General features: G+C 44.2%; 1 protein-coding gene across 1 annotated transcript in view; it reads right to left on the reverse strand.

The window, feature by feature from the left end:
* Nucleotides 1-23,910, reverse strand: part of TRMU (tRNA mitochondrial 2-thiouridylase) — a 198,417-nt gene that overhangs the window by 77,212 nt on the left and 97,295 nt on the right. Inside the window, exons 5-7 of the mRNA XM_085654078.1 lie at nt 12,909-13,081; nt 9,208-9,261; nt 7,823-7,889 (exon numbers count right to left, since the gene is read on the reverse strand). Of these exons, the coding sequence (XP_085510204.1) occupies nt 7,823-7,889; nt 9,208-9,261; nt 12,909-13,081 (294 nt within the window). The remainder of the gene's footprint in view (nt 1-7,822; nt 7,890-9,207; nt 9,262-12,908; nt 13,082-23,910) is intronic.

The raw sequence follows: 23,910 nt of genomic DNA on the forward strand, positions 1-23,910 counted from the left end.
TTTCCCCTCTCTCCTCACTGTACAGCACTATACTGAAATCAGTAACCACTGTCCTGATGATGACCTGGAATTGAACAGGTCGACACACCGTCGACTATTCAGCGCAAACTGTGGTGTCACTGCGCCGTTCACCGTTACTAGCATGTTCAGTGGATTGAGAGTGTGCACGTGACTGCTGTGGTCCTGAGGCGGAAGCCGGGACTGTTGCTGGTGTGTGTCAGAGGAATTTTAATCCTTTTAACTGCTTTTAAAATCGCTGCTCTTAAAATTGTGACTGTGTATTGTTTATGTACTGCATGGGACAAACTACAATTTTAGAAGCATAATAGCGCATTTTGGTGAACGCTTACCTGGGCACTGAACTGAACTTTGTTCCTCCTGTTCTCGCCTCACGAGCCCTGCCCGCCCCATCGCAGCCGATCGGGCGCTGCCGGGGACTCGAACGGAAGCCACCATCTTGGGTGAGGAGTAGGCGAGCGGCACAGTGCTCGGCCCCTCCCACCTCTAATCGTTTAAAGTCGCCAACTTAGAGCGCATGCTCCGATTGAGAGTGTGCACGTGACTGCTGTGGTCCTGAGGCGGAAGCCGGGACTGTTGCTGGTGTGTGTCAGAGGAATTTTAATCCTTTTAACTGCTTTTAAAATCGCTGCTCTTAAAATTGTGACTGTGTATTGTTTATGTACTGCATGGGACAAACTACAATTTTAGAAGCATAATAGCGCATTTTGGTGAACGCTTACCTGGGCACTGAACTGAACTTTGTTCCTCCTGTTCTCGCCTCACGAGCCCTGCCCGCCCCATCGCAGCCGATCGGGCGCTGCCGGGGACTCGAACGGAAGCCACCATCTTGGGTGAGGAGTAGGCGAGCGGCACAGTGCTCGGCCCCTCCCACCTCTGCGGCTATAAATGAACATCCCTCACAGGAAGCGCAGCGGACGAGCGCAGCGGGCGCGTCGGCGGCGCGTCAAAGACGCGCCAAAGACAAGCCCGTCTGCGCCCGTCCGCGACAGGCCGGGACCCGGGGCCACACTCCCTGTCCCTTTTCCCTTGAGCAAAAGTCATATCTCCTATTCAGGGAATGAGCTAAGAAACTTGAATATTGCGAATTTTCACACTCAAGCATTATGTGCTAAACTGGAACCCTCATGCTACACGGGACCGTTCAGCTGTGGGAACTGTCAATGGTTGAGTAACCCCGGGCATGGCCCCTCTAATCCCGGCGCCGCAGAAATAACGTTAAAATGCATCTATCTCAACGTTAGGTCCCTCCCTAAACATGCAACGGAAGTATGGGATATTTTGGAAAATGACCAACCAGACCTAGCCTTCATCACGGAGACCTGGCTAGATAACCATAACACTCCGGATATTGCCATGGCCCTTCCAGAGAACTATAAAATTCTTAACCTGAATAGGAAGAAAAAGAAGGGAGGAGGGGTCGCAGTGCTGTTTAAAGACATTTTTTCTTGCAAACAAGAAGCAATCACTCAGGCTAGTACCCACGAGGTTATGGCATTCTCCTTATCCTCCAACACCACTATCCTACTCGGAGGAGCTGTTATTTATAATCCCCCGGGCTGTACCTCTGAATTTAACACTCGTCTTCTGGCTCAGGTTATGCCAATCTGTCTCCAAAACAAAAACATACTACTCGTAGGGGATTTTAATATCCACTACGATGATAGCAATAACCCTCTTACCAAACAACTAATGGAAAACATGGAGATACTTCAGTTATCACAGAGAATTGACCAACCAACTCATCGGGCCGGTCATATTCTCGACCTGATGGTTTCCAATATTAACCATATTTCCATCTTAGGGATAAAACCAGTGCTTTGGACAGATCATTCTTTGGTCGAATTCGATATAAAACTATCAGTCAAGAACACTAAGCCCTCGTATCAAATAGCAGCGTATAAAAGAAGTTATGCTAACTTCAAGGCCGAAACCTTTAGGGAAAACTTTGTATATCACACCACAGGGGAAATAAGTGTCAACGAAGCAACGGATAGACTGCAGGATCACATCGCAATGGCCCTTGAGCATTGCTCTCGACAGCGTCGGAATCCCAAACCCAGCCGTACTAAGTCAGAAAAATGGTACGGCCAGGAATTAAAGACACTCAAAAGGAAATGCACCAAGCTTGAGCATAAATGGAGGCTAACAAAATCTCAAGAGAATAGGTCAATGTATAAAATAGCTCTGTCGCACTACACCTTGGCCATCAGGAAAGCAAAAAAGGACTACTTCTCCCAGAGGATTCTAGAGAATAAAGACTCCTCCAAAGAACTCTTCAAAATAGTTAAGGAGCTATGTAGCCCGTCTAGTCTATCATCTGAATTGATCCCATCACAAATCAGCTGCGATAAAATAAGCAGCTTCTTCTGTGAAAAGATAGACAAGATTTATGCTTCTTTCCCTAATTCGGAAGCAGGACCCCTCATAGATCATGAGCCCCCCTCTCCTCAAGTCCTCTGCACTAGCTTTGGGCCATTTTCCGAAGAGGAAGTAGGCAAAACAATGATAGAAATTACATCTGGCTCTCCTTTGGATCCGTGCCCCCATCATATCTTCCGACAAATTATTCCCTTCATTTGCCCTGCAGTAACTCAAGTTTTGAATCACTCGTTAGAAGTTGCAGAATTTCCACGCAGTTGGAAGAATGCCATAGTCACCCCCCTCTTAAAAAAAGCAGGCCTAGACATTAACAATCCGGCCAATTATAGACCTATTTCCCAGCTTCCCTACCTGTCGAAAGTCTTGGAGAAGCTGGTCAATAGAAAATTGGTCAGTTTTCTCGAGACTAATAATTTATTAGACAGTACGCAAACAGGTTTTAGGGCCAACAATAGTACGGAAACAACTCTCCTGGCCGTGCTTGATAACATCAGAATGCTGGTGGACCAGGGGAAAACAGTTGCCCTAATCCTGTTGGACCTCTCGGCGGCATTCGATACCGTCCCACACAAATTGCTCCTGGAGACACTAGCCACCAGAGGCATTAGGGACAGAGCACTGGGATGGTTGCGGTCCTTCCTATTGGAAAGATCCCAATCGGTGCATTTGGGCAAGTTCTCATCCTCCCCCCGGACCATCAAATATGGGGTCCCACAGGGGGCTTCGTTAAGCCCTACTCTGTTTAACGTTTTTGTGTCTTCTCTGGCCGGAATTGGCAGAAAATGGGGGGTGGAAATTTGCTCCTATGCAGATGACACCCAACTTACGGTAGTCCTGGATGAGAAGACCAATTCCAAGGACAGACTTAGGAGCTGCCTCTCAGATTTGGCTGATTGGATGCATAAACACTATCTCAAGCTGAATGCAGACAAATCAGAGATATTGTTGTTTGGAGGCCACACACAAATGTGGAATGACACCTGGTGGCCCGAAGCATTGGGCATCCCCCCAGCCCCTACATTAACAGCAAGGAATCTGGGGATAACGATCGACACGTCCCTTTCCATGAAAGCTCATGTAGCCGCTATATGCGGCAAAGGCTTTGCGATCCTGAAAATGCTCAAAAGAGTTTTTCCTTGGATTCCATTAGATTGCAGAAGGATCCTAATTCAGTCTCTCTTGATGAGCAGGCTGGACTATGGAAACTCTCTGTTTGTTGGCATGGCGGAGTATCTGTTCACCAAGCTACAAACACTTCAGAACGCAGCAGCCAAGGCCATCTGTATGAAAAGGAAATTTGACTCGGCCAAAAACTGTCTGCGAGATCTGCACTGGCTTCCGATGAAGCAGAGAGCAACTTTTAAGATGCTGTGCATTACTCATAGAGCACTTCATGAGACAGGCCCTCTCATCCTTAGAAACAGGATCCGGTTCTACACTCCCACTAGACACCTCCGCTCACAAATCGCGGCTCTGGCCAGCATACCGAGGGTAAAGAAAGCCAGAATGGGTGAACGAGCCTTTTCCTACGTTGCCGCAAAGAAGTGGAATGAACTTCCCATGGCCCTTCGACTTACAGAGGATCATCTGGCGTTCAGGAAACAACTGAAAACTTTTCTTTTCCCTGACTATGACTAAAGACACCTATTTTTTCCCACTGCATCCTCACTGTAGCAATCGCAGCGCCGTGATATCCCCCGGGATGATTGTTAGCGCTTTATAAGTAACCTAAATAAATAAATAAATTCAGTGCACACTTGTGTGTTGTTACTTTCTGTATAATTGTACAGTAGTGCTGATACAGCTACTTACCAATAATAATCTTTACTCTATGAAACTTTATCGTGGTCTCCCTTCCTCTCTCCCCCCACCCCTCCCCCTCCCACTTCAAGCGATTTATACAATCATTGAATATTGTTCTCACTAATGATTCCCGGCTGAGACACTTTTGTGTTTTGTTACACTGATTTGGTGAAAGCACAATGTTCTGAAGATGGTGCCTCTGTGAAAATCATAAAATCAAAAGTATCAACTGGGGCAACAGGAGAGAAGGTTAGCTCAGGTGTGCAAAGGCCCACATTGTTATTGGGAAAGTAGGAGGAAATCAGGGGCAAACAAAATGTACTTATTCAGCAAATAAGCAAAGCTGTGGCCATAAAACATTGCATAATCTTACCAGGTTAGGTTTCCTATTCAGGGACAACTCAGTAATGACCTGAGCCTATTTTTAAAATATGACAAAAAGAATGTCATCTTTAAAAAAAAATCATACAAAGACAAGCCCGATGAACTGTCGAAATTTCAAAATAAAGTTATTGGCTGACGACTTTCATGTGTCCTGGCCAGTAGGAACAAGCAGAGATCGTGGCACAAGAGCGCTTGTCTGCTTCCATGACGAGGCTTTGCAAGAGGGTTACGATTAAAACCAAGAAACAAGTCTATAACCCAATGAAGGCGAAGGATCAGCCAGGCAAATGTTATTGAGCACCGCCCTTACAAAGCCTAACAATAATGGTATCAAATCAGATTAAATTATATTTAGACAAGGAAATCCTGCAATATTATAAGGATGGCAGGGAGAATAATAAAAAAAAGTAAACGTTAAAAGGAATGGTCTTATGAAGTTGTTTTTTGCTTCACAAGCCTAAGTGCCCTTCAACTGCTTTGCTTTGAGACAAAAAAGCCACAGAAATAAAGCATAATTCTGTGTTTTCATTTACCACCAAAGTCACAGCTTTAATTCGGATGGGATCTTATTATTTCCTTCTTTGTATTAAAACTGTAATCCCTTGTTTTGTTAGGTTATGCGTTTGGTTTATGTGCTCTTTTCAATTTGTACTGGTTATGGAATTGTAATCTACAATAACCAAGTGTAAGGTTTTTTCAATGTCAATAGATCTGCATAATCATGCCAACCCACCATTAAGCTAGCTTTGTGAAAAGGAAAACCTTATCAGGCATATTAAGGTTTGTATTTACATAGGGTCATGTTCAAGCTTCAATGCTGTGTGCACAGACAGACTGGCACATTATAACGTGTTCTCTGGTCTGTCTTCAGCTGCAGATCTTTGTAACATGCGCACACAGTATATGTACCTAGGGGCAAGCTTCCAACACAAACCTGACTGTGAAAATAAAGGATACACTTTCTGAGCTTTTCACTAGGTTGGCTTTCTAATGCTTTGGTCAGTCTTCATCTCTCCTGGTTCTATTTACATAACAATCCCTGGCTGTTTTGTGGTTTTTAAGTTCTCTATGGTAGGGTAAAACAATACGTCCACCCTCTTGTGAAGCTCAGACGTGACAGGCTTCGCATGAGGGCTCTCGCTTATATTTGCTATTCCCAGTAAGGCAGCTGGATTTATTTTTGTATAGTGCTTGTAGCACACTCAGCCACTTCAGACTGCTAACACAAACCGTACCTGAATGTTCTTACTGTTATTAACCAACACGCAGAGAAGCTGTGTGCCTACACAGTACATTCAGTAGAAGCCTCCATGGAGGATGGGTCTCAAAAGGACAACTTCAAGAGGTTAAAGGACACTTTAGCCGATACTGCAAGCCTGAAATAGACTGGATTGTGTGAGCGGAGTCTGCTTCAACGTTTGGTAGCTGGCATGCAATTGCAGTACTTCACCTACCACAACAGCAGACCTTTTAGGCGTAAGAGAGAGAGCTGCTGACTTTGGAGCTGGGGAACCAGGTTTGAGTCTCGGCTCAACATCCTTTGATTCTGGGCAAGTCACTTACTCTCCCCATGCCCACCAAAAAAAAAGAATGAATGTGTCTTTGTGTAATGTAACTGGTGCTTATGTAAATCACTCCAATACTTTCAGGTCGAGTTGGCACTATATACAATTGCACACACACAAAAAAGATGTGGGAGTGGATCACAGGACCCCCAACTATTTTCAACACTTCACATAGTTTTTTTTAAATGTATTTGTAAAGCTTTAATAGTTTTCATAATTATTGGAGAGACGAAATAAAAGGAAATTACAGAAAAAAGAAAGAACAAGGTTACAAATATTACAGTGATAGATTATGTTCACATCTTGACTCAGATGTATATTGAGGCAATGCCTCGCATATAGAACAAGAACAATAGATGGTTGTTGAGGAGGCATACAAAGAGAAGCTTTATGTAAAGAGCTGAGTAGTGAGGGCTTGTGTGTATTCAGGTAGTGGTGTCCGGGCTGGTATGACATGAGGATAGTGTGTCAATGGGTGTTGGTGGGGTTGAGTCTGGGGAATCAGGGTCTAGCGAGAGCAAGCATGAGCGGAATGGTTGCCAAATATCTTTGGGCCGGGCAGAAGGGTGTAGCAATGTAGCGTAGACCTCGCTTGTTAGGTCGAAGTATGTCAATCAGTGAAGCCAAGCATTGGTAGTGGGGTGTATGGTGTTACCCCAATTTTTGCTAGTAGCAAGGCAATAGCGGCAAGCCTGCAAAATCTTTTTGGAATGTGCCAAACATTACCTAACGCCATAAAAAGAGAGGGGTCTAGAGTTAGTGAAATCATCTGTGAAAGGATACCAAACATGTTGGACCATTATTTAGTAATGTTGGGGCAGGTCCAAGTCATATGCGGGAAGCCTGCTCCGGGAAAACGGCATTAAGGGCATAGACAGGTTCTGGAGGTGTCAATCCCTATAGGGGTAGTGTAGGATCTATGCAGAAAGCTGTGCACAACAATACTCTCACTCCTTATCGGTTATGGGATGGCCTAGATCCTCTTCCCAGCACCGTCACACCCCGCTGTCATGCAAATGTTTAAGAGTATGTATGCACGGTAAAGCTTGGTGACAAAATGTGACCCATCTGGGTCAGTTACTAAAAGAGTGAGTGGAGGGAAGCCCTTGGGAGCGAGGCGATAGGAAGGCACACGAGAAGGCAACGTACCGTGTAGTCTGTTAAAACAACTCTGTCAATAACACTTCACATAGTAAATAAATAGGATATCCCTGCATTGCCTGGGGCAAAGGGAAATCTACCGTATGTCACCAAAATAGTTTGCTAACCACGTCAGGTGTAAGAGTATCACACTATATTGTTGCAGTGACCCCTCTAGAAAGAATTCTCTCTATACTCTAGAAACCACGTTGTATGTATTCTCAGTTATGGTAAAATAGGGAATGTGTCAATCCAATTCGCTCAGTGTGACACATGGCCCCTGAATATTCATTCTTGCATACTCCAGCCTCACTTCATCCTTCAGATCTGAATAGTTATCCACCAAATGGAACTCATTATCGAGTCTACCTGGATATTGGTAATTACAGCCACACAACCACAATCTATGGTCATTGCTAGAACTCTAAAGATCAGGCGAGCTACAGTCTGTTTGGACCAGTGCTATCAAACGGTATATTTTTGCACAGACAAATTATTGGGGAAAACCGACAAGAGAAATTGTGTCTTACCATTGTGTGTTCCCATGATCTTTCCATCTTCTACCGAAACAAAATTACCCGGTTGAGGATGTAAATACTATAAAATAAAAAATAAAAATACTATTAAATACATATTTTTAAGGCATTTAGAGGCAAAATGTCACTTGATTTTTTAAAGAAATCTAAGCATTTACTAAATCTTCAGTAATTTCACATTCGCAATAGGGCTGTCATTCCGAGTCTGACTTATTGAGAATGCAACTGCCCCAGAGAGCAACAGTTACCGCACCATCCGTTTTTATCCTTGGGGATTTTACCTCCCATTAGGAATTTGACCTGTTGCAATGAGAATACTGCACTCCAAAAACCTGCACATTCTCCTTGTTAATAACAATTTCCCCTGTGGTAATTTGTGTCGAGTAGAATTATTGGAATCCTGACATTTTGCGCAACTCAGCACCCTAGGTGAGCCTTAAAAACTGTTTAAAGTTGAGTCTGATATCAGAACGAAGGTGCAGGAGGCGGGACTGCAATCCCAAGCTTCAGGTATGCAGTCCCTGACCTCTGCGGTTTGTCAGCTGAGAACCAGGGGCAGATTTACAAGCCCCTTGGGAGACATTTACTCCGCCGTTGCGTCACTTCTGTGATGCAGCGGCGGCGTAAACCATGCGCCATGTTGCACCCTATTTACAACGTGACGCATCTAGGGAGATGCGTCACGTTGTAAAGCCCTGCGCTACATTAAACCTGCGTCAGGTTTAAAGTATGCAGGGTGGGCGTTCGGTCGGAAAAAGCCTCGGAAAAGTGACGCAGTGAAATCCACAAGATTTCACTGAGTCACTTTTACAATGCTGCTGCGTCAAAACCCTGCGCCTGCTTGAAGCAGGCGTAAGGCATGACGCAGCATGTTAGGTATGGGCAGCCCCTGAGCATTGCTGGAGTTGCGTCGTGCTTGCGACACGACTCCAGCAATGCGCCGCCCTTACGCCATCAGATGCGTCACGCATCTTTTTATCCTTGCGCCACGATGCGCTGCATTGTAAATGCGGCGCATCTGTGGTGGCGCAAGGGTAAACTTGCGTGACGCATCTTTCCTGACGCATCCCTGCTGATTTGCAGGGATGTGCCAGGAAACATACATCTGCCCCCAGGATTCTAGCACTTGGGGTCGCTGCCAGACCCATATTTTTCGACTAACTTTTCCCTCTAGCAAAACCAAAGGTGATTTTATTTTCTCTTTTTATCCCTTTCCCGTATCGGCCGACAACATGATGCAGATTTCATATGGGAATTGTTTTACATGGCAAACACAAGGAGGCTAAAGAACGATGATGGATGCAACCCAGATCAGTGACTGGGGGCGAGTGTCTGAATTGTTTGAACATGCACGTTAATAAAAGGAAACTATCACTCACCTCAAGAATAAAGTCTGCAAAATGTCTTTCACCGATAAAACAAATCCCCATGCTCTAGGGAGAAGCAAACACAAATCGCATATTAGCCGAGTGGTAAAACTGGGCGAAAGTCAAATGATGTCACTTTATCATTCACAGGAGCACTTTGGAGAGATGCTGGGGCCATGCATCTGTAAAATCTGAATTACAATCCACAGTGAGAAGACTACAGAGCTCTTTCAAACAAACACTTGCAAAGCAAATGGTTAAGCCATCTGTAGAGTGAAAAGATCTTGACAAGTGTCATTAACCGCGCACACCAGGTGCAGCAGGGCCAGCAGTAATGTAAGCTGACCAACATTCGCACAGAAAAGATACAGCAGTGCAAAGCCTCCTCACAGACTACAATGTACATAAGGTTTTGCACAGCTCAGGCAGCAGCAGTGCATGGTCGGCGTACATGCAGCGGCCCAGCAATGCTAATTTAGAAACTTGCTATCCTGTCCAATGGCGCGGGCTAGCCAAGCTATAGGGTGCGAATATTCCTGCAACAACCTCTTTTCAAAAATGTTCAGCATTGCAATTCAATTGACTTGAATCAAGAGAAGTCCAGTTTTTAAGCTGAAACCACATTTCCATCCTTGGGTCAGCCCCAAAGCTGTTAATCAATTATTGTACAGGATAGTTGGAACGCAATGACTCGTTGTCCACACTCTGTGCTCCATTCATTACACCAGCCCGTCTAAGCTCATTGGTAGACCTTGGTGTACTGATCAAGCAGCACAAATCGCTTAAATTCAAGCTATCTTCAATCATGTTCTTGATACTCTTGTGTGCATTGCTTGCTCAAACTCGGATGTTTGTGAGGGGGCCTCTAGAGGACAGTTGGGATAAGCTATAGTAAATGTTAATTTACTCAAACTTTAATAGAATAGACATTCATGGAGACATTCAGCTTGGTCTGTGGATGCCATTGTGCAACAGCCACTTCCTCAGACATAATTGTCACCATCGGATGCCTCATTCTGGGAATATGGCCAATGCACACTCCACAGGCTATGGGAAACTGGCGATTGATGGCTGCTAACTAGTAAGCAGAAGAACAGACCTAAAGTGACCTTCTGTATGCTGCATGGATGGGTTCATTCCAAGTGGCACACAAGATGGAGGGAGCTTGCATTAAGAGTTATGGCCAGTTATGGCCATCCCTGCTTCTCTGCTTGTCAGAGATCCCACAGTGCTTTCTCTGATATCTGGCTTCTGGGCTGCACATTCAGACAAGACATCTGCCCTGCAACTTCATCTGTTTAAAACCTATTTTGCTTCCTGAGCAGAGGAAGGCATTATTCTGTCCAGCTTAACCCACTTCGGACGACCGGCCTACAGCTTCCTAATTCACATCCAAGTGACAATTTGTATCCCATCCCTCCAGTACAGGAAGCCCAAATGAATACTGGTGAAGATGATCCAATGTTCTATAAAGCTGATAGGATGAATTAAAAAACGGCACATCTTGTAATTGAACTTTTGGAAATTTAGCAGCGCCAACTCTGAATATGGCATACCAGAGCAGGAAACCCTTTGCTGCTTGCTTAAAAAGCTGGGACTATGCCTAGAACAAGACAATAAGGCTAAACTTGTTGCCCCACCTAGGGATGCAAGGAAATGGAATGACCATTGTGGAAGCCCTCGTGCAAGGCCCTTAGGCCCAGCTAACTCAGGTGTGCGTGAAGGACTGAATTAAAGAAAAAGTCTGCCCCGGGTCTAAGAGGATAAGTGGCTGAGCTGATCTGGACAGGAACCAAATGCCAAGAGGAATATTTGCATCTTAGGAGGGTCGAAGATGTGCAAGAGACAACTAAATTCTCTTTCTTCAGTTCAGACTGCCCTGTGATCTCGGCCTGTCCCCTTGATGAAATTGCTTGGTTGAATGAGGCCCATTGGGCTCCATTATGGAATGGATCCAAGTTGTTTTTGGACAAAGGAAACTACAATAGACAAATAAGAGTGGTCTCACAGCACACATGATCGATACGAGCACTGGAAGAAGGATGGGAAGGAGATCAAGGATTAGGACAGGCTTGGAGCAGAGAATGACAAAGCGTTCAGAGGCACCTCTCAGCATAGAAGGACTTTTGAATGGGTGCAGTCACAAATCTAACTTTCAGGCAGGACAAAGAGTAATAAGGCTTGATACTATATTAATTTATTCTGTTTTATTTGCAAAAACTGTTATTTGCAACCCACATGCATTATAAGACTGTAGACTCTCCCGATGTTGCAGTCAGTGGTAGGAAATATATTGAAACTGACCTTCCGTAATTCTTGTATATATTAATAGTGTTTGATGTAAACAACTTTAAAATCCTATTTATGGCATTGCTATAGGAATATGTTTCATTTTGCAAATCAAAAAATATGTAATGGATTGACAAACTTCCAGTGAATGTAGGAATTAAATAGCACTCAAATCACTCGATTGAATAAAAAAACTCAATTCTATTAGTTGTGCAGGGTGGGTCTGAAGAGAAGCTTTCTCTTGAGCAACCGTTCATTTTTCTTCTGACCATTAAACATGAGCATATGCCTAAAAAACAAAACATTTGAAGTAATTTTATGATTAAGTAACAAAACTTTAAAAAACTGAAATTTTCCAGTTATGATTATCCGCTCAATCTATAACTTGCCCCTCAATGCTCTGCTCGTGACTTCACACTTGACATGACAAGAGACAATACTGAGGTGATCACATAGCTCGTCACCACTGACATCATCAGTGACATCACTATGAAAAACATAGGTAGTGTGGCTAGTCTGCCAAAGAACTTGGAAGAAAGCAACGCAGACTTAAGAGGCAATTTGTAACAATGGAAATAGGGTGTGGGTCCACAAAGCAGCTGGGTCACAGTTCCTTCACTCAACCAATCCTGTGCATGTCCAAAGGCCATGCGCACGGGTTATGAATACATTGGATTGACCACTAAAACCCTCCAGCACACGGCCACATGGTATACAGGAGTTTGGCACAGAGCCTGGGACTACACTGAAGGCTGTGCATAGCTGAAGCCCAGGCACAGTGGGTTACATCTATCAAGAAGGGGCTTGCACAGGTCAGCCACACCCTGCAATCAATCCCTACTGCCCAAGGACAGAGACGAGGAAGTGGGTTGAGTCTACATGAAGGCTCTGTGAAGAGATTGGCTGAGATCAAGGCTCTGTGAAAAGATTGGCTTAGATCAAGGCTCTGTGAAGAGACTGGCTGAGATCAAGGCTCTGTGAAGAGACTGGCTGAGATCAAGGCTCTGTGAAGAGATTGCTGAGATCAAGGCTCTGTGAAGAGACTGGCTGAGATCAAGGCTCTGTGAAGAGATTGGCTGAGATCAAGGCTCTGTGAAGAGATAGCTGAGAACAAGGCCCGGTGGCCAAGCCCTGCAGTGTATGGCCAACGGGCCATTTGCAGTGGTTTATGTCCACAGTCATGGCAGACTGAGTGCTTAGCTAAAATATGACACTGCATAACAAAACATACAATAATATTCAAACCACTGCATATCCACAATGATATCATCAATGATGTCAGTGGTAAGGTAATTTGATGTCAATGATATCATTCGCGATATCTTCTTTGACATGCATGAAATCATGAGCTACTGCTATTACGTCTCCTGCAGCGTAATGTAAACAGAGGCACGATCATTGCAAGACATTGACTATACACTCACCTCCTTCCTCTTCAGTACATGATGAAAACCAGCCTCAGCAGCCATCTTTTTTACAAAACCTTTTGTTAGTCCTCCAAGTGGGAAAATGGTTCTTCTCAAAGCATTCTGGGAAATCTGACTGAGGAAGAAGGTCTGGTCTTTAAAATGGTCTGCTGCCTGAAGAAGGTGGACAACTGTAGTAGTAATGATAATAATGATGATAATATTAATAATGAATACTAAACTATGTTTATTCATTTTAAATGAATCTAAAACAAACTACACACAAAGAAGAAAAATGAAATAAGTAACTTTTATTTTACAAAAAACATTTTCTAAAAAATATTCCAGTGTAAAACCACGCATAACAATTCCTTACAGCTATTTAAATTCATAAAAATTGGAATAACATTTTTCCATCCGTTCATATTAATTGTATAATTGGGTCGAACAGTTTGTTACACCAGTAAAATAATTGGTAACAATGAATTAAGGTATATTTTACTGTTTCTCTTTCGTTGCTAAATAATTGATATTTATGGTCCGTCTTGGATATACCTATCAGTGCACCAACTAAGGCCTGATTACCATGTCGGTCACACAGTGGCGGATTGGGAACTGACCGACCGGAGGTGAGCGGTTCCGACCGTCCCATGTGTGGTCCCATCCAAATTTGGGCAGTCAGAAACATCAATTTTTCATTGGAAACTAGTGCGGCGGTTGGGAACCGTCCGTAGCACAAGCTCCAATTGAAAAATGGAAGTTATTAAGAATCTCTGCACCATGTGACAAGTACTACACGGTGCAGGGATTTTAACGGGGCACACAAGAGTAGGCCGCGGAGCGCTGATGCCCTGCCCCCAAAGTTGCTTTCCAACAGCCTTTACATGTCAGAAAAGCCCACATGAAAAGCCTGTCGGACACCAAAATCATAATACCGACGTCGGAAATGACGTGCGTAAGGGATTATGAGGCCTTTCCAACCGACCGAAGGCTCAAGGAGCCCGTCGGAACCGTGTTGGATTGACCAGACGGTTTACACTCCAACTGCCGGCATCGTAATTCGGCGGTCGGAATCTAAGCCTACCATGTCGGTGGGAGGCTTACCGACTGACTTGGTAATCAGGCCCCAAGTCTAAAACCAGCCGGTTCCACTTTTCAAAGTAGAAAACTATGAGGATATTACTTCCAAATCCACAGAAATACAATGATATATGAATGATAAGCAACTTGTTGAAATGCTTATAGTATCAAATCTCAATTTTGATGTATGCTGGATCTGAAAAGCCGCAGTAAGAGAAAATGGCATCTATTGACTTTCAATCAAAAGTTAACCACAGCCCAAAGGAGTAGTATGTATAATTTATCTGTGATGAATAAATGACTTGTACATTGTATTGTTGAAAGACCTGGTCAATTACAAAGAATTTAACTGGGATAGAGTGCCAAACATCTTGTTTAGATGGAAGAATATACTGATAGCAATTGTATCAGACACAGGTATGTAAAACGGCCAGCTATATTAATTAATAGCCAGAAGAATATGAATCTTACAAAATAATTATTTACCTAGTATTGGATTTCATATAGCAGGTGAAGTTGTACTTTGATCCACACTCTTTATTTTCTTTCCGAGAGTGGCATGATGCTGAAACCATAAGGTCTTACAAAGTAAAAAGTGCTGCACATACCGATGAGCATCCTCAGTACAGTGTAAACTTATGATGCATAGTTTCACCTCAAATTGGTACCAGATTTGTCCTTTCAGGAGAATAGGCCAACTGGAAGAGCACAAGTGAGGGTGAGAACAATGCTTAGTTGGTAGTGCTCTTCCATTTTATGAGGCTGGTCCCTGTGAATCCACTCTCTTCAACAGAATGCAATACAGTATCCACAAGTCAGCAAGGAGCTAATCAAAATAAACATGTGGCAAAGGATTTATCCAAATCCACCTAAACCTGCCAGAATTTGGCATTATATGAATTGTCAATACAAGTATATCTACAGAAAACGTTGACAGGGTAGCAGATACCCTCTTTATTTGGCACTTGTATAATGTGTGACTACAGAGCTCCATAGACCTAAAGTCTTTATATATGCCACAATACTTTGCTTACTGTGACCATACTAGAGCCTAAATGCTTCAAGGAGGGACTTGTATGCCAAGTCTTTATTTAGAACTGTTAGACCTGAAAGCCTAAATGTGGTATTCCCCCAAACATGTTGCTTATTCCTCTTCTGTTTAACGAAATTCATTTTTGTTGGGATTAGGTCTCTGCTCTCTACAACTGCTAACCAGTGCAAAAGTACTTGTGTTCTCTTCTCTAAACATGGTAAAATTGGTCAACACCTGCTTGGCATATTTAATTTACTTATCAGTCCCTAGTAAAGCGGTACAATATGTACCCAGGGCCTGTAAATTAATTGCTACTAGTGATCCTGCAGGACTTGTTATGCCTCCCTCTTACGTATCCTTTTAAAACAAGTCTCGGACCTGCCGTTGCAGTCTGTGTGCAGTTTTAAACTGTCAATTAGACTTTGCAAAATAACCTCTTTGCCAAGCCTAAACCTAGGTCACCCCTAAGGCAGGCCCTAAATATCCCATAGGGCAGGGTATAGTGTATTTGAAAAGTTGAACATGTAATTTTAAGTTCCAAGAGCGCTGGGATGCCTATGGGTAGCCATGCGCTATATAAGTGATTTTACAATTACAATTACAATTACAAGTTTTACATGTCTTGGTAGTGATAAACAGTTAGATTTGTTTTTCACTACTGCAAGGACTACCTCTCCCATTGGATAACATTGTGTTACCTTATTATATTTAATAAGTGATAACTTATGTTTAGGAACAGGTTGAAATGTCATGTTTGGCCCCATAAAACTGTAATTAAAAATTCCCATTAATGGTTAAAGTCAGATTTTAAGTCACAATTCTGAAAGTGCCATTTTTAGAAAGTTGGGGTTTACTTGTACTAACTTGGTGCCTACAGCTTGTGTCATAGGTCACATGATTAGCATGGCACTTGGTCTTTGCAAATTACGCCCAGACAGTGAGACATAGAAGAACTAGATGTCGGCAGGATGGGCAACCCTGCCGGGATGCGAGGGGGGCTGTTCCCTTCCCCACTTACATTTCAAAGGAGCTGCCTTAGCACACTCACAAAGAACTTCAAACCAGTCTTTTGTCACCCTAGACCTCTTGAAGCTTGAGCAAAGAGGAAAGAAATTCCAGAACCGACTGTGGTGGGAAAGCTCAATAAATTTCTTCTACTTCAAAGCTGGCACCACATATAAAAATTGAACCCTCAGACCCACTCTTCAGTTTACTCCTGGGCCTGTGGAGGACACTCAGAAGGCCTGCTTTGTACTTCAGAGAATTGCCCTACTGCTCAAGCCTGCTTTGTACTTCAGAGGAATGCCTTGCTGCTTAAAGCCAGACTTGAGCCCTCAGATGACTGCTCTACTGCTTGAGAATCGCCTTGCTGCTTGAACCCCGGCTACCAGAGTGACCCCAATGGCAACCAGGCTGACCTCCTATTCTGAGCTACAAGGACAAAAAAAGCTCCAACAACGTGAACCTTGCATGAAGTGAGTTCTCTCTACCAGGTGGTGCCCACCCAGTCCTGGACCCTTGGACGTGGTGCTAAATGTGTTCAAATAGGCAAAATCTAAAACTTGGGAATTTTCAGCCAAAAGGTGCTCTGAGAACCGACAGGAGACCGGGACCTACCTGCTCTTCAATCCACACAAGGTGAATGGCCAGTCGGCAATAGCTCCCAATACGTTCTTCTCCACAGCAGCAAATCCTGCACCAGTCTTGCTTCCACAAGTCTCCGTCAGATGGACCCATAGCACAGGTGTCACCAGCTCTTGCCCACACACTGTTCCCCCTGCAGGGTGGCTTGCTTCTTCCCTCTTTTTCTAGGCTGGATACTACAGACATTTCAGGACAAGGAATAGCTCTTCCTTCAGGTCAGACTCCATGTGATATCCCCCACCTCTGGGGAGCTTGCTGTCAGGATTAGACTAGCCATGGTTGAGCAGTAGAACTCCGAGTACTCTGTGGAGCACCCCCTACCATGGTCAAAGAGAACTTGGAAGTGGGTCAACCGCTCCCACCTTTATAAAGGTAAGCAGACAAGGGGTGTGAATTCTCACTCAGCACTTCCAGAATCAGTTTGAGTGAGTTCTTCTTCCATGTGTCCTCCTCAGGCTTTTTTCCAGACTGAGCCTTTGTGTAGCACCCCCCAACAGAGGCACAATGACAAGTCGGTATTCAGCACCTGGTTATTACAGCCACACAGGACAGGACAGTGATCAGGAAGAGCAACAAAAGGCTGCCCCCCCTTTTGTAAAAGATGCTTCAAACTCTGACATCAGAACTGCAAAACAGTCCTTCACCCCTATCATCCACCAAATGGCAGTATTCATGGAGATTAATCAATAGCTGTCTGCTGCGAAAAAATACATCACTGAATTTCTCAGGGAAGGTTGTCTACTCTTTCCCCATTTCAGTGTCTGGTTATCCTCTCTACAGTCTCAGAAATGTCAGAAATACACTTTCACTGCATAGGAAAGTAACTTAACTTCTGTTTCGTGCACATGAGCATGCCAGAGGCTTCTAAAATGGAACCCACTGACATCCATGTATCAAACATACCCAGTGAGCATAATATGCAAACCACACATATACATACACACATATTTAAGGGATATCAGAAGACTGGTGGGTTCCATGTCTTTACCGCAGCAACATTCAGATCTACAGGTTAGTGATGACGTGAATCTGACAGGAAGCAAAGGTGTATCCTTCAAGGACCATTGATTGGTGGAAAGAGCCATGCGGCATAATAAAAACTCCAGGCAGACAGTATATCCAAAATAAAGAACTGTTGAAGAATGTGGCCCTCGCAAAATCCAGACCAGAGTAGATGAGGACTGGATCCAGCAGGAAAAAGATTCCAGATGAAGGAGCAGTATTCGAGGAGATAAAGAAGGATTCCAGGAGATAGAGAATGAAAATACAGGAAAACAGAAGCAAGTAACTGTGAGGGAAAACCCAAAACAACAGTTATGGAACATACTGAAAGTTCCAACTTCTTTTTTAAGGTGAAAGAGGACTCAGGATGCGACTTACAGTAAGTTGTACAGCAATGACGAGTTTACATGCAACAATATTATAGACTGCAGCAGTAACCATGAAAGTTTTAGGAGGCACCAAACGTGTTACTTCTTGTTTCTTCATGGACAATTTGAATTTGACAACACACAAAAAAAGCAAAACAAAAGGATGATGGGCAGAATGCTGAATATTGTCAAACATTCACCCCCAGTCACAGATCTGCGTTAAACCCACCATTTTTTGCTCACCTTGCAACCCCAGTCTGGACCCAGCCATATGCAAATCAGTCTTGACCCTGCTCCTCATGGGAACTGTCCATCCTTAACTACCAAGCGAGGTCCTCATTAGACCAGAAACAAGCATCTGGGGACCAGTTACAGGGTATCACCCCTGATCAGCCAGGCTAGCTTGAATTCAGTGGCATAGCGAGCACGGGACCCACCTCCGGGCATACCCTTCCCCCTAAAATCGACTATAGAAAGACAAACCCGGTCCTAGGATGCTTGTTTGCGGTCCAGGGAGGACTTCGCTCAGCAGTTCGGGCTGGACTGTTCCCAGGTGGAGCAGGGTCAAGATTGATTTGCATATAGCTGGGTCCAAACGGGGGGGGAGTTGTGAGCAAAAAAACAATGGATTAAACACAGATCTGTGACTGGGGGTGAATGTTTGCATTGTTCAGCATTCTGTCCATCATACGATCTTTTTAGTTTAAATATGAGCCATTTTCTTAAAGAAATATTTTACAGATGTGGGCTAAAAAGTAAGGTCAGACAAAAAGCTGGAAACAGGACTAGAGGAAACGGAACTGTTATTGTGGTGTTTATCATCGTTACAAGTGGAAGAATGTGCAGAGAGCATAAAGAGTGGCTTCTGGAGACAGCAGAGTGCGATCTGCATTGCTGTGAAGCATAACATCTATCTCAACTCATGATTTGCTATCCCTATACTGATTTGAACTCAGTGCTTATTGTACTCAACCTCATGGCTGCTTTCACACCCTAAAACATCAATTTCTTTATGATATTCTTATTCACACCCTCTTTAGTCTACTTGAGATCTAGTAGACTTGTGGTTTCCCATGGGGCTCCTCTCTCCAAATCCATGGGAACACGTGGCTGCTTCTCGAGGTAGTATCAGGTCACTGCATAGATTTACTAATGAATGCCAGTGGAATGCAGCTGGTGGAAGACCTGGTATAGGACTCACACGCTCAAGTAATATACAACTGTTTGTTGCAACAATGGATACAAATACACTGTCTTTTGCTTAACAGCTCCAAGATAGAGGATACATTATTTGGCCCACGTTCTGTGCCCTCAGCTTTGAGTAGTCTACTCCCTAGGATGAGTTCCCAGGGAGCAAATCGAAGACCATTGAAAGAGCTAAAAAAAAGTGTTGGCGAAGCCAACAGGTCTCGTTTATGACAGAGTTATTGCCTTTGACAATTTCTTTTAGCAGGGGCGGTGGGTGAGATTTTAAAGTGGTGGGCGCAAACAAATTAGCATACAGCACCGTAGCGAGCGCAGCGAGTGAGCCCGAACCCCAAAAGGGGGGTTTGGGGGGGTTACCCCCTTAGAAATTTTTGAAAAAAAAGAAGAAAAATCGTGCATTTTCAAGCAAATTTGAGAAAGCAGGAAGGTTAATAAAGCAATTGTGAAAGTGCAGTTATTACATTAATAGATGGCATAACATAGGTAGCTGCCCAGGGCGCCAGACTTTCAGGGGACAACTGATAGAGCCAACTCTGTTCTGCAGAGGGCCTTGTCCTGATGACCGTGAATAATATTAAATAGATTTTTTTTTAATATCATTTTCCTTTAATATATTTGTTAATGTGATTGATGTATGATTTTCTATTACAACATTTTCAGAGAAAGTGTATGTTTGTGCTTCATGCAACATCTATAAAAAGTTGCTTTTAGATCAAAACAGGTCCTGAGATATGAGAAATGGCAGGGTGTCACGGAGACTACTTTCAGCAATATCAGTGAGCTGCTGCTGCTGTGTTACAATACTGAAAACCCAAGTCACTGTCCTTGAATATTAGATGTAAACGAAACACATGTGGAGTTTGGACGATTTTGCCGGTACACTGACAGTGACCTGGCCAAAGAGGGCAAGAACGAGCTAATATTGGATCATAAATTCAAAGGGTTCCGAATAGGTGCCCCCAAAATACGTTTGACACAAGGCCGCCAAATCCCTTAAGATGTCCATGAACCAAGCAACCATTCCCATTGTAAACCGTTGCTTAAGAGCAGTGTGGGCACAAAGAAATGAATAAAAACCCTGGCAGTGAAAGGGCCGAGAATGCTACTCACACGACATACCGAGCAACAATTTGTTGAAAACGCATATATCGAATGACTAGTACATCTAGCATTATCGTGTCCTTATCTTGTTTGTTGCATTTATTTTAAGACATGTCAACTTTAATGTCAACGCCTGTTTTTTTTGGATCGTATTGGTGACTGGACCAAAAATAATTCTAGGGAGAATGAAAAAACAAACCATTCAAATAACGTGTTAAGTAAAATGGAAAACAACACAGATCAGGAATGTGCTAAATAATAAAAACGGCACGCGACGCCAATACAGTCAAACTACTGTATTCCTTCTCACACAAGATCATTAACTGTCTCCCCACATCGGCGCAAAGCACAGGGTAGCATTCTACCAAGTTCTATATATAAGCGACAGACAAAAACAACAAAAAACGTGTTCCTGTCCACTTAGGAAGCACAGTGCATTAAATACCGTCGATTTCGCATGATTCATTTACTAAGCACATGATTCATAAAAACTCCACTGAACAATGTAAGGGTAGCGACTAAGTAATAAACGTGAATTACTGGCCAGCGTAAGGGGGAACCTGGCAAAATATGACAAAGCCTAGAGAGGGGTACAGGTCAAACAGGGCGTAAAAAAAAGTCAGACATTCGCTTCTTAGGGACAGGCGAGCAAAGTCCATAACAAAAAAAATAAAATAAATGATGCGTTCGGCTTCAGAGGGGAAGCATCAGTGAGGCGTTTAGTGTCAATTAGGTTAACGTTTATTTAAAGGATTGCAGGGGCAGACGCCGGAAAAGGCAACCATTTGGAGGTTACGATGCGACAGAACGCTCTGACCCAGCTAGGTAAATAGTATAATCCCCAACAGTAGCAGGATGTGCATCAGATCTGCAAGACGAGTTAAGTCTACTAAAATTCGTGAATCAAGCAAGAATGACATAAGCCTCCCCCAAATCCCACAAGCAGTCCACCAGGAGTGACCAGAAGCGGAATCCATCCAGCTCTTCTTGTCCACTTCCCAATCAGCTCCACCACTTACTAGCGCTAAGGCACCCTAATTCACAATATTTTCCAACTAACAAAGGTCAGTGACTTAGGTACTCAATGCTGGCGTCTGTGAGAAGCCTGCAGTGCAAAGTTTAATGTCACACTTCGAAACCTATTGCAGAATTCAGTCATTAACAATCCGGTCTTCTACAGTGGTGCGAAACGACAAATCTGATGTAGTGAACGCTGTATAAAAAAATATTCAAATTACAATAAACATTTTTGGATAGCGCTCGTGGCCCTGCTGGGCAGTAAATAACAGAAGAAGGCACTTTTGAACCAGTCTGGTGTACACTTTAGCCAGCACTGTTAGTGATGAGGGAGTTTTCACGAATGGTTGATAGAAAGACTAGTCAATATCATGAGGACTGATCGATTACCTTTTTTCTACAGAAGAGCCATCTGGTTGCCAGGATAGGCCACTAAACCCACTGTGCACCCTAAGGAATAGAAACTGAGTGACCAGCTTTTGGCTTTCTCATTGTCGGGTGTCATCGCACCTTTTATAGTTTGCGTTTGAAGTCAGGGTTCCGTAAGTGGTACTCACGCTGAAGCCATTAACTTCCGGGAGTATGTTCTCCCCATGTGACAAAAAGACCACCCATTCATTCAGTGTGGCACTGGGTAACAAGATTGTTACCAGATGACTCCCCGTAGATATGACACCATGGGCCTGGTGTATCCTTAGGGAATAGGGAACTATTCAGGAAGCGGGGTAGGATTCCACCGCGCCTCCTCAGAAACCAGTTTTGGTGAGGAGCCTCCGCTCCGAGTTTTTCCTAAGGGGCACCATGAAACGCGGACTATTTTTTGGGGGGGGGAATTTTCATGTTAGGAACATTACTGAGTAGATTAGGGTCTGCCTACTCTCCTGACTAAATGCGTTGACCTCTCTGGCACTTCTGGGCATGAAATAATTTTACCAACATGCACTCCATTTTCAAAAGTTTTCTTTTTCTCTTACGTTTTAAAGGTGTGCGATTCAGCTTGCGTGCGCCGTGTCTAAAAAACACATAGACATATACTAAATAAATGAATGCTCGGTGTGGAAAACCGCTCCCTAGCTGCTGGTCGCACTGAACATCAAAACACGATGGTTTTTCTTCTAGTTTTCTCCAGTAGATTTTCTTCATCTCCAATGCTTTTTCTTTTTAATAAATCACGCTTTTATCCATCAGTTGCGGCTCGTGGGATGTCGCGGGGGGGGGGGGTGGTTTATCGCGGAGGTGGGGAGGGGGGAGTTTTGAAATAAAATTAAAAAATCCTACCTGAGCAGGTCGGTCCGCTACCTCGGGTCCGTTGGCGCAATGGCGCCTACACTCGGGAACAGCCACTGTGACGCACACATCACTGACTGCTTGCAAGTGGGCGTGCAAAACCCTCTCAGCCAATCCTGGCGCTGCTGGCAGCGCCAGGATTGGCTGGGGCACGTTTTACACTCCGCCCGCCTGCCCATTAGGAGACCGAGGTTTGAGCCTTTGCTCAACCCTCGCTCTCCTAATGGGCATGCGCCAGAACTGCAAACACAAGTGCGCATGACTGGGCACGGTGCGAAAATTCGTCCTCCGTCCCCACTGATGCGCACTTGTGCATTGTGCTGCTCCATGCCCCTGGTGACGGTCTGACTGCATGTCAGTCAACATGACGCCGGACCGCCCACGGGTGGTCTGACTGACGTCATGCTGACTGACATAATTGTCAGTTGTTCTCAGCCGCGGGTCCAATGGCAGGCGGGGCTACGCCCCTACTGTTGTAAATTGAAACAACGATGTGATTAAGCATTTACCAAAGACATGAATTCCCTTTCTTTAGAGCATGTCTCTTCTGTTATGTTGACTGAAGTTCGGACTCCATTTTGTATTGTCATGTCTCCACGTGTTCAACACGAGAAGAGTCCTACCTCCGTGTTAGTTGCTTTTGTAATCTGCCTAGTAACAGTCTATAAATAGCTCCTTTGTCCATCTGGCGCATGCCCAGACTTGACCACATCTGTTATCAGTTAGCCTTGCTTGACCATGTTTTCGCGGGCTCAAGGAGTGTGTCAGCTCCGCCCATATATTGATTCAGTATCGAAAATGACCATAAAAGGTAATATTCTCTGCCTCATGTTGTATCCACCCACTTATGAGCCCCTCTGTTGTGTATAAAAGGGGACCATGTATGCAAGTTCTTTGTGCTACTCTATGCAATACTGAAGAGTGTTGTATGGATTGTAGGACCACCCTTAAGGGTTAATAAACCTTGTCTTTGTACTTTGCAGTTTCCGTGCCAACTTCCTTATAGATTCCATTGCAGGAGAGCGAACCCTTGTGTCCTGCGGGCCTAGCTGGGGCCTGTATTCATCAATTGGCGCCCGTCACGTGGGGCTCATCGGCGACTCGGATGCTCGAAGGACTGGTCGCGACGAAGGTGAGGAATTTGGCCGGGGATGTGATCACTGCCAGCGGCGTTTTTAGCCCTGGCATCCCGAGGTTTTTCTTCCTTCCCTTCCGAGCTGACCGTCTGGGTGGCGCCGGTCCTCGACTGAGACCTCTTCTGTCGGTCCTGCCGTGAAAGCCG

The sequence above is a fragment of the Triturus cristatus genome, chromosome 4_1 (assembly GCF_964204655.1).
Source record: "Triturus cristatus chromosome 4_1, aTriCri1.1, whole genome shotgun sequence".
In the NCBI taxonomy this organism is placed as follows: domain Eukaryota; kingdom Metazoa; phylum Chordata; class Amphibia; order Caudata; family Salamandridae; genus Triturus; species Triturus cristatus.